This window comes from Rattus norvegicus, chromosome X (genome assembly GCF_021556685.1).
Source record: "Rattus norvegicus strain SHRSP/BbbUtx chromosome X, alternate assembly SHRSP_T2T, whole genome shotgun sequence".
NCBI classification, from domain to species: Eukaryota; Metazoa; Chordata; class Mammalia; order Rodentia; family Muridae; genus Rattus; species Rattus norvegicus.
Window position 1 is genome coordinate 111,325,882 of NC_141554.1, and position 11,531 is coordinate 111,337,412.

The following is an 11,531-nucleotide window of genomic DNA, read 5'->3' on the forward strand; positions in this document are numbered from 1 at the left end:
GAGAGGATGATCCTAATTCTCTAGAGAGTTGATGTGCTAGGGAAGGAGGATGCCTTGGGTGGGATGGGGAGGGGAGGAGAATGGGGGTTGGGAGTGGGAGCAGGAAGGTAAGGGTGTAGGGGGGTGTAGAGAGGGTAGAGCAGAGTATATGGAGTGGGAGGATAAGAGAGCACACTCTCAGAGGCAAAGGGCAGGGGGAGCTGAAGAACTCACGAGGGAGGGACCAGGAAGGGGGGCAATGTTTAGAATGAAAATAAATAAAAATTTTAAAATTAACTTTATTTAATTTATTAATATCTGTTGTTTATAGCCACCCAGTCAATGATAGTTTGTTATAACAATCTCAACTTATTTAGACATGTAGCAAGGGCATCTTGTTTGCATAGAAATGCATATATTATTATTATAATTACTATGTTGTATAATATAATTAATTTTAAATTTTATTTGTTTGTGGTTTAACTTTTACAATGTTGGGGATTGATTCCAGTGTTTTACATATACTAAGTAAGTGATCCACCACTGAACCCTTCACAATACTTATTTAATGGTTAAAAAAATTAAATATGAGATCTACCATCAAAAATACTTAAGATTATATCACAATATTAATACATTCACTGTTTTTACAGACTTCTATATAATTCAAGTATTATATACATTGAATAACAACTCACTACTTTCTGCTCCCTATAGCAGTGTTCACCTACTTTCTGTTTCTATAAGTATGACTACTCTACCTGCCTCCTGCAGATGGAATGATATAGGACTTGAACATCAATGACTATCTTATTTGGATTAATGTCCTCAACCTTTACATCTACAAGATTTCCTTCTTTTCAAAAGAAATGGTCCATTTTATATGCACATCATATTGTCTTCATCCCTGTATCATTTATTCAAATAAACCAACTTAACTTACTTTATTTTTTAAATAGCATTTTTAAATTAAAAAATATTTTTGCCTCACTTCCTTTTCCTCACTACAACTGTTCCCATGTTCTCTACTCCACAATTCCTATCAAATTCATGGGCTCTTTTTTAGTTGTGATATATAAACATATATTATGTATATGTAACATAAACATATATATTATATGTGTATATAAACACAATCTGTTCAGTCTATTTCTTGTTAGTACTATAAGTGACTTCAGGGCTGATCACTTTGTACTGGATAACTAATTGGGTGCCTCATCTCTGAAGAAGACTAATTCTATCACTTTAACCAATTCTTTTGTGCCTGTAGTTTTTTTTGTCTAAGTTCAGGGTCCCATTGCTTAGATAGCCATACTACTGAAGTATCATAGATAAAGTTTCCCTGTGATTTCTCAGATACACATTCTTACCGCAGAATTTAATTTTATACATGAATACTAAATTTACATCAATCCCACCCTTTATTTTCCATCACTCACTTCCTCTTGTGTCTCCCCTACTCCTTCTGAAGTCCAGCACCTTCTTTTCTATACCTACATTGTTATATAAATATTTATTTCTAGTATGCTTTTCTGATGCTGTTATGAAATATTGCCTAAAAACAACTTGGGGAGGAAAGGTTTTGTTTCATCTTTGCTTTCAGGTTACAATCAAAGTTGGATCAGGAACTTGAGCAAGACCAGAAACAAATATTGTGAAGCAAAGCTGATTACTGGTTTGTTTCTAGGCTGCCATGCACCTACCTACCAGGCCTATATGCCTAGATATAGTATTGTCTACAATGGTGGGGGTGTATTTCATATCAATAAGCAATCAAGAAAATGCCTCAAAGACTGCTCCCAAGCCAATCTAGTGGAGGAAATTCTTTAACTGAGATTCCCTCTACCATGGTATGCCAAGTTGACAACCAAAATTAAGCATCACACTGACAATGTTTTTATTTAATGGAGGATTGTGGGAGATTCTAGAACCTTGGACAAGAAAAGTGGTTAGATGCTATAAGCAGATCTTAATAAGCAATCCTAGTAGAAGCCTAGATATCATTATTGTTAAGAGGAATTTTCAAGACAACATAACATTGAATCTATGATATGGTTATTACTAACAACTCTGAGCAGGTCTACACTAAAAAAAGATTAAATGAGATATAAATAAATAAGTTAATAAATAATAAAGTTTGAAGACACAGAGAATACTTGTAAGGTTAGTGTTACAGCCAAGGCAAGACAATGTGTTAAGGAGAGGTTTCTTGTTCTATGGAGGGTGCTTAACTTCTGTGAAAGCAGAGAACCCCAGAAGTTGCAGGGTCCTAGAAAGTAATTGCTTCGATACACAAAATCTGTTGTTAATGTGGTAGAAATAAGCAAAGATCCATCCTAAGCTAGCAGCCAACCTTAGCAATGTCCCCCTCATTGTATATGCTTTGGAATCCTGAATGATGCAAGACTAAGAGGAGTTAAGAGTTTTTCTTCACTATTTCAGAGAGTCACTGAGGTCAGTCAACACATGGGCGTGCTTGAGTTGCTATAAAAAGGCCCTGAGAGGTCATTGTATTAAGCTGTGAAAGTGAAGACTGTTAGATATCCTAATAGGTTGGAACTGCCAGAGACATGAGACATCTGTCAAGAAGAGCTGAATATGAGGACTAGTTCCATGCCATGTTACAGGCAGCAAAGTTAGAGATCCTGAGTCATGAAAGTTCTTGAAAACTAATGTCCCAAACATTGACATGGAGTTACAAAATTGGAGGGTCCCAATTAAGAGATTACATTGAGTCTCAGAAAAGATTGGCCTTTTAAATATTGTTGAGACTGAAAGATTATGGAGACATTTAAGATAGGACTGAATGCAGTTTTCGCTGTGATACTGCATGATCCTATAAAGACCATGGAGTGAAATGTGGTGGTCTAATTGTGAAATGTCCTCACACTGGCTCACACATTTAAACACTTGTATCCTGGCTGCTCGTGCTATTTGGAGTGAGGAATAGGGAAGTTTTAGGATATGGACCATTGCTAGAGGAAGTACATCACTTATAGGTAGGCTTTGGACATTTTTAGCTGCATCCAACTTCTAGTTCACTCTCTCAGTTTCCTATTTGATGAAATATGATCAGCAACTTTCCTACTGTGGACATCTGTTCACATATCTTTCTTGCCATTATGTATTTCTCTCCTAGAACCATAAGCCAAAACAAACTCTAATTTTTTAATGTTGCTTCTGCCTATGATATTGTATCATAATAACAGAAAGGTAAAACACACACACACACACACACACACACACACACACACACACACACACACACACACACACACCCTACTGTTTTACTGGATCCATTTAGCATTATCAATACAGACATGCTTATAACTAAATACTTGGTGTTAAAGAACATATCAGGTTCATCCTTAAAGAAAATGGATTCTATCTTTCTCAATAGCCATTGATCATAACTCTTCATCTGTGGGTGAAGACTTGTGACATTTCCCCCACCCATGTTGGAATACCTTATTGTTCTTGTCATTATGCAGTTCTTTTTTTTTTTTTTTGTTCTTTTTTTCGGAGCTGGGGACCGAACCCAGGGCCTTGCGCTTCCTAGGTAAGCGCTCTACCACTAAGCTAAATCCCCAGCCCCCATTATGCAGTTCTTATTAGACAACCATATTGTTGAGGTTTCATGGGTGTAGCATCCCTATCATGTCTGTAAGACACTATCTAGCAGCACGTATACTGGTCCTCTGACTTGTAGAACACCCCCCCCCCTTTTCCACGATGTTAACTGACTCTTTTGTGTTTGTAAATGTGTCTGTTTAGGTTGAGTAACCCACATTCACTTGTCCTCTTCACATTAATCACTTGTGTATTTCTGTAATAGTCTCTTGTGTATTTCTGTAATAGTCTCCATAATTTTCTACAAGAAACATCTTTGGTGAGGGGACAGAGCTACATTTACCTGTGTGTATAAGGATAAGTATTGCAATATGGGTAGAAATTATATTGTTTTGGGGAAAATGGTAGCAGTACATTATCTAGCTTCTATGTCCTCTCCATTCAGGAAAGATTAGCTAGGTTTACAATATCTGGCATGAATTCCCCCCTATTGAGTTGGCCTTAAATATAATTGAACAGCTGCTGATTATTTCAAGATAAAAGTGCCACTGTTGCATCATTACCAGGCTGGTCATTGGTGTGAGTCCCAAGCTTTACAACTGAGTAGTAGAACTATTGATTGTCTTTCTCCCTTGGCAGCTTACATAGCATCTCAGATATTGTGAGAGCTAGACCTCAGGGAGAAAGTTTCCAGGTCAGTTCCAGCTCAATTCCTCTAAGTTTTCAGTATCGTCAGCAATGGGGTCTTACATTGAATTTCTCATAGGCAACCAAGGGCAATATGTTGTTTGAGGGGTATCTTGCATTTTCACTGCAACTCATAGGAATTGATAAGGTTCTAACAGCATGGATATTGCTCCCATTTATATTTAACACATGAGGAAAAGAAGTTATGGAGTTCATGTTCTTTGCCCAAGATCCTGAAATAGTGTAAGTAACAGAACCAGTATTGTAATGTAACTTCAGTGAAACAAAACATCATGACAAGAATGAATTTTTTCCTGTATCATAAGTCATTATCCATCTTTGGGTTTCCAATTCCTTTTTCATGAAGCCAAAGTATTACAGAAAATATAAGCAAGCTTCATAACAAATGTGTCTACTAAGAAAAGAATAAAAACTGAGAAATATATTTATTTCCCGAACACGTTTTTATATTTATATGGAAGCACATCTTCATAGTACTTACATGTTTGTTGCTTTTTTGTAAGTGAATATTGGGGGTAGAATTTGGCTACTAAATAATTAACTCTCATTGTGTTATTTGTCTTCTAAATTCTAATACAAGGTACCTGAATACATAACTTTGAGATTAAATCTACTTCAGTAGGTGAAGCTCATATGGCATTTCTGGGCAGTGGATGTTTGGTGACACAAAGTATCATATTTTATTAAGGAGTACACACAGACAAAAGGATAACCACAAAACTTCCATGAGAGCAAGGAGAAAGATATTTTAAAAGGAATATGAAAAATAATTCATATTATTTATTTAGATATATAAAATAGTATATGATGCAAATGAATTTTCCTTCCTTCATCAATAGCTTATGAATTAGCACAAGGAGATTTGCTAGTGATGTGGGCTTATATGAGGAAATTTTTTATTTCACCTTGCTTTGTTCTTGAATACGTTAGGTCACAAAAGCTACAATCCTAGATGAAAATACTCAGTTTATGACTTGATAGTATAGTGAAAGAAATTTTATTAAAAGAAATCTAGCAGTAGCCAACATCACAGACTTATTTTGAACAGGTAAAAAAGGCAGGGGTTATTGTGAAGATGATATACAAGTCACTTCATTTACACGTTCACCAATACTACTATTGAAATACTGTAATATAAAGACTTGACCTATATTGCAACTATTGTCCAAAAGATACATCCAAAGGCATTTGTAATCCCAGGCAAAATTTCTAGACTTAGCTAACTGATTAGCAGCTTTACAATGATGTACTGACATCAATCCATTTTAGTTTTGGATAACAATCACTCATTGACTATCTGCATGTTTGGTCACAGGATTAGCCTCTTCCACAGTCACTGTACTCCTGAGAATGTCTACTTTTATCACTTGCACAAAAGAAATAAAGTTCAAGTCCATAGCAAATATTAAGCTATGCAATACATTTATTTCCAATTATAATATATACATACTCAATGACCTCTTCGTTAATTACTCTTTTGTTGGGTCAACAACTTTCCCTAAAAAGAGAACACTTCTTGTTCGTTTCTCTAAGATCATCAGTAAGAATGTTCTATCCAATCGGATGACAGCGTGAAGAGGAGCTACTTCTGGCTGATCCAGAGATCCAGCTTCAGGAGAAGCTCCTTCTTTAGTTCCCTCTTCACCAATGTGTAGCACAGCCTTGTGAAAAGCCTGTGGAAGAAGAACAGACACTGAAGGTCCCCTGAAATAGTGGCAACAACCTTTGGTAAGTTGGAAGTACCAAAAGAAACACATCATATTATGGTGTCTGTCCTTGAATATGAATATTACTTTGATAATTATAGAAGAATGCTTTTCTCTGACTTAGGACAAATTGTTTGGGTAGCATCACCTTCCAACTCTTTGGTGTCCTTCTCATATCCTCTAGCACTGTATCTTACAACAGTCACTTCTGATCATTAAGACTTTCCATTATATTAGTACATAAAAGTTAGGGATGGAAATTATATTTCTTCATATATATATATATATATATATATATATATATATATATATATATATATATATTTGGGTGTTTGGTCCACATGTATGTCTTTACATCATATGCATGCCTAGTACCTGCAGAGACCAGAAGAGGGTGTCAAAATCGCATGAGACTGAAGTTACATACAGTTCTGAGGTGCCATGATGCTGCTGGACATTGAACTTGTTTTTTCTGGAAGAGCAAGCAGTGCTCTTATCTGTTGAACCATCAATACAGCCCCAGAAATTATTGACTCCAAATGACTCTCTTATGATATTGACCCAACAGAATCTCACTGCCTCTGTAGACGTGAGATTCCTTATTGGCCAAATGAGATGGGTGAATCATTTGACAATGTCCTTTCCCGTGCATATAGCAAACAATAACCCACCAACTTACATAGGAAAGTTTTAGACCATTGTCTTTTGTGATTCCAGGAAAGTCAGCACTTTCAGCAAAGGCATCCCTCATACCCATCTTCTGAAGTGTACTTCCAAGGTCATATGTGGCAGAAATGGAAAACTTTGGAACAAACAATTCAACCCATCTGTGTGAAGTAAGTAAAGGGTGATAGGACATTCACCACACAAATCATACTAATCTCTCTCTCTCTCTCTCTCTCTCTCTCTCTCTCTCTCTCTCTGTCAACTCTGCTATGCCTCTAAACACTGAAAGTGGAAGAAGTTGTCTTAGACTCAGAAAATATTGTTCTACAGCATATGGTGTCCTGACCCCTTATTATCAGAAAAATATAGCTGTGTTGTATTGAGCAAAGGACAGGGGTCTGGTGGCATCAAGACCAAAGGGTAGTATATAATACCTTCATGGTTTTTCATTGTGCAGTTCTAGCTCATATTAACTGCACTCTACACCCAACATCAAATTTTATCCATCCCAAAGTCTTAGTTGGCCCCTAAGAATATCAGTTACCTAGTAGACTCACTTTGGGAAACTCTGAGAATTTCTAATTTAATAACTATCCATGGTACTACCTGATTTGGAGTTTTCCCAATATGCTTAGATGAAACACTATGGATGTGTCCAGAAAAGTGTCAGGAACACTGTATATTGTGGACTATTTCAACAATCACCATACCACAGCCAGGTGGTTTTAGGTAATTTTCCTACTTTGAGGTTTCTTCTAAACTTATCCTCACTTCCACTCTTAAGCCCACACTTAGGCCCCCATATCCTCTAAATTGTTTACCCTTTCTGCAATAAATGGTTCCACTTCTTCAGTGTTTTAGATGACATGGCTGCTTCCACCCATTCCATGTGCCCTTCCTTCGGAAGGACAAAAAGTGCCAGGGCATTTGCACTATAGTCCATTTGAAGTACTGTACAATTCAGCTCCACATCCACGTAATGATAGTATTGTTCTAGCTGGTGCATCATGGGCACTTGTACTGTGGTGCTCTTGTCCACTGAGAAGTTGGAACTCTCTTCTGTTTTAGATACACGAAAAGGATTTGCCCACTGGGCTTAAAACACAGAAAGGGAAGAGATGTTTCTTTGAGATCATTAGTCATTCAGCTAATAATTAAGACTGCCTACTCTTAACCCGTTTTCCAAATGACTCCAAGTGACTCACTGGGGAACAGAGAAACAAAGTCAGCTGCCATATCCATCCAGTTACCAATGGGAAAACCAGAAGGCCTTTTCAATGTTGCTGGACCTCAGAGTCAGATTTAGAAACACTATACTTTCTACATCCACCTGAAACAGTATCTCCTTCCATGCAAAGACATGGGAGTATCCAGGAAAATAGAAGATATTAGAAAACACTGTTCTGCCATTTTAAAAAATACATAGGTGTGTGTCTGATTCCAAAATATCCACTCATCCAAACATAAAATACAAGATCTATAGAAGTGAGAGGAATTTGGGTAGAGCACTTTCAGAAAGGAGTCCACATCATACTTGCTATAAGCTTCAGCTTTAGGGTTAGACAGTCTTGCTTGGAAGGGTAAGCACTGAAAATTAGTAATGGTATGTTTTTGAAGCATAATCTTAGCATATAATATGCACTTAATATATAATACAAGGTATTTTCAGTGTATCCAAATGTACACAGTAAATAAGGGCCATGTTATGCTTAGATAGAAATTCAGATGACTCGCCAAGCCCAAGCTCTTCCCATCTCATTAAATAAATTAGAAACTGTAATTATTTAACCTGATATGCTCAGAGCATTCATAACATTGTCAACCACATCTCTAAAAGTTTTATCTCCCTAGAAATTTCCTGGACTCATACACAGAGCTGTGTGTCATCTTGGAATGATCCAATAAAATGCACAGATAGGGACAATAGTGAAAAATCACTGTGGTATGAGGGACAACTATTGATGCCAGTGACAAAAAGACATTAATTTCTCCCTAGTCCTCTATCTGAACTCTGGAATTTGTTGACTTGATACCTTACCTTTGAAATGAATATAGTTCACCAGAATCATGATAATGTTCAGTTTGAGGTCTTGAATTAAGCCTACAATTTTCCCTTTGGTTTGCTTCTCCACATAACTGTTGATCTCATGCTGGGCTGCAGAAACATTGGAGAAGTCAGTAGAAAAGACTTCAGTTTCATAGAGGGTCTTGACATCATCCAAAAACTTTGCCAGTGGTTTCAGCTGTTGCCCAATAAAAACTGCATTTCCCATCTGCAATTCCAGTTCATTATTGGGGAAATTCAATGAACAGATCAAATGCTGGAAGCCCTGTTGTAATTCTTTCACAGGAGTGTCTGTGAGGTTAAACCCCAAGACCTCCAGAATCTGTGTTTGGGTGCTAGAGCCAGATCCAAAAGAAAGCATGGCTAAAGCAGCAGATATGCTCACAGGGGAGAAGAAGATGTTCAAATCTGGGTTCTCCACAGAGAGCTTCCGATACAGCCTGAAGGCAAAATCAGCATTGATAGATGGCATCTTATAGAGAGTGGCATTTTGTTGGGGCAAATGACAGGTCGTTACTTTGCCTTCAGAGCTGTTATGTGGTGCACAATGGATTGTAGCCTGAAGCCCCAAAACCAAGAGAAACAGATAGAAGAACATGGACATTCTGGAATGAAGATGATCTACAAAACATGAAGTGAGAGAACCATTGGGGGAGCATAGTCACAAGAAACAGTCTCTGATTCAAGAAACATAAGTCACCCACCTTGATTTATAAAAATAAAGCAAGTATTTGATGGCATGTTTAGTGAGGATTAAGGAGTGGTAGTCTCTTTCTTCACTAAAGACCAGTGGCATGTCTACTAGGAGAAAAGATTAGGAGAAATGGCTTGCCTGGGAAACAGTAATACGATGTCATGAATCCATTATCATGTAGTAACAGCATATGAAATTACGGATACCAATTTAAATTCTTGGAGAAAAATCACTTGTCAACTGAACTAAAGGCAGCTTTATGAGTGTGAAGAATCATTAGGCAGAACAAGCACTCCCTTGTTAATTGTACGTGTACATTAGAAGTTTGGTTAGTGTGCATCTGTGCATTTTAAATAGATGTTTTCTTAAGGTGACATTTGTGATGTGACAATATGAGAACAACCCCTCCAAGAAATGACTAGTAAATAAAGACATATATCCAATAACAGAAAGATGAAAGAGTAAGTCTATCAAGTCATGAACAACATAATAAGCCAACATTCATGCACTTGTGAAATGTACGAGAGCCACAAGAGTTTTTTTCAAATAAGAGGAAAGTGAAAGTATAACATTCTTTTTTTAGAGACTTTGTTCTTTCAGTACCAAGCAAAGAGTCATTTCTCACTTCTAACAGATCTTATTCCTCTAAGTATGCATGTCATTTTGGAATTATTAGTTCTCTAAGCATGCAAAAATACAAAGAAACATAGAGCTAGCTTTAGAGACACAAATATCCATACACCAGTGGTTAGAAAGAAGATATCCATGTGATCAGTATAGGACCTCTTCCTAACACTGTCATTTTCTTTATGAGTGGCCTCTCCCTTGATATAAACTGCTATATTATAGAACTCCTCCTAATCCACACTATCTTACTGAATCCTTACTCATCTACCCAGATGCTGTTTGTCCACTCATACTTCAGCCTCCATTAGGATATATGTTTCCTTCTCTCTCAACTCCATAAACCCACTCGTTCATTTTCAATCCATATCTCAATATATTGCACCAATGTTTATAGATAAACCCATATAAAAGTGTTTGTTTTGTTTTTGTTCTACATTTCTAATGGTCATGATGACCAATGAATTCTGCCTGAATACTTACCAAAACTTTTCTTTTTACTCCATCTCTACTGTCACTTGCCATTGCCTAAGTTTAAGGCCTTAATGAATTTATCAGTCCCTAGCAGGACAGAGGGCCTCTTATCCTCTCCACCCTTCTTCCTTCATTCACTTTTAGGTCAACTATCCACATTATCACCAGTGTACTCTTCCTATCAAAGTCATTAAGGCTGGTTAGAGGGTCAGATATCAGATGAGCACGCTTGCCTCCCGAACAAACTCACAGATATTTGGACCTCTGACTTGTTAGCAATATTCAATGTTCCCAAGGAGAAAAACTACTTACGGCACATGCCCAAGAAGCCACTTGCATCTCCCACTAGCAACGCCTTTCCATCTTTATAACATGCCCTCTATTGCAAAACTAGAGCATTCCTAGTCACAAATTAACCATGCCACGGACTCTGGGATGACATTTACAAAGCTGATGCACAAAACAAAGGCCAAGTGGAAAACAAGGCTTAACAAATAAGGTTTGTACTCTGGGTGCAATTTTAGATAATAGTTTGGCTTCTACATTCACCCTTCATTCAAAATAGTTCTTCCTGTCAATGTTAGGCCGTGATTACTTTTGAGAAGAAGGTGTACAGACAGAGGCTTGGAGGCTCTTTCTAATTGGTTTTGTGCATATGTGGAGAAACTGCTGCCAAATCCTAGACTAAAATGCTCAAAGGGAAACTAGTCATTTCTTCTGATCACTAAACACTACTATACCTCCCCACCCAAGGACTCCAAAATATAGTATACATGGGGCCAAGAATGTGGAATTAAAACTACTATATTCCAACTGAGTTTAACTGTGTGCTATATACAAAGAAGCAGATGAAACATAGATTTCATTAAGAAACTCCAGTTTAGCCTTGATTCTGTCACTTTCTAAATATAATGATACTTGTAAAAGTAACTCCTGCTATTTAACAAGACACAAAGTACCTGACTACCTTAACTACATTAAGGATCAATTTGTTAATCAATTTGAAAATCAAGGGAGTAGGGAACTATCTGGGGCTAGTTCAAGT

The 11,531-nt window shown here is 37.1% G+C and overlaps 1 protein-coding gene across 8 annotated transcripts; it reads right to left on the reverse strand.

Annotated features, from left to right (window-relative positions):
* Nucleotides 1-5,227: 5,227 nt before the first annotated feature.
* Nucleotides 5,228-10,865, reverse strand: Serpina7 (serpin family A member 7). 8 transcript variants are annotated; one of them, XM_087600859.1, is made up of 6 exons: nt 10,799-10,830; nt 9,399-9,492; nt 8,668-8,784; nt 7,451-7,688; nt 6,643-6,790; nt 5,309-5,930 (listed from the first exon to the last, which is right to left on the reverse strand). In XM_087600859.1, the coding sequence occupies exons 2-6, from the start codon at nt 9,433-9,435 to the stop codon at nt 5,727-5,729; spliced, it is 744 nt and encodes a 247-aa protein (XP_087456985.1). In that variant the 5' UTR covers nt 9,436-9,492; nt 10,799-10,830; the 3' UTR covers nt 5,309-5,726. The 8 variants fall into 8 exon arrangements, with proteins under 8 accessions (NP_112390.1, XP_087456985.1, XP_087456982.1 ...); XM_087600856.1 differs by having other exon boundaries at nt 7,451-7,724; XM_087600854.1 differs by having other exon boundaries at nt 7,451-7,724; nt 8,668-9,315.
* Nucleotides 10,866-11,531: the final 666 nt, after the last annotated feature.

What these genes read in the sequence shown, in the direction of transcription:
- Serpina7 (XM_087600854.1), bottom strand. Translation starts at nt 9,435, where the DNA reads ATGCCATCAAATACTTGCTTTATTTTTATAAATCAAG. An exon ending in GAACTATATTCATTTCAAAG is followed by an intron (nt 7,725 to 8,667) that starts GTAAGGTATCAA and finishes CTGTGTTTTAAG; the next exon opens with CCCAGTGGGCAAATCCTTTT. An exon ending in AACCATTTATTGCAGAAAGG is followed by an intron (nt 6,791 to 7,450) that starts GTAAACAATTTA and finishes TACTTCACACAG; the next exon opens with ATGGGTTGAATTGTTTGTTC.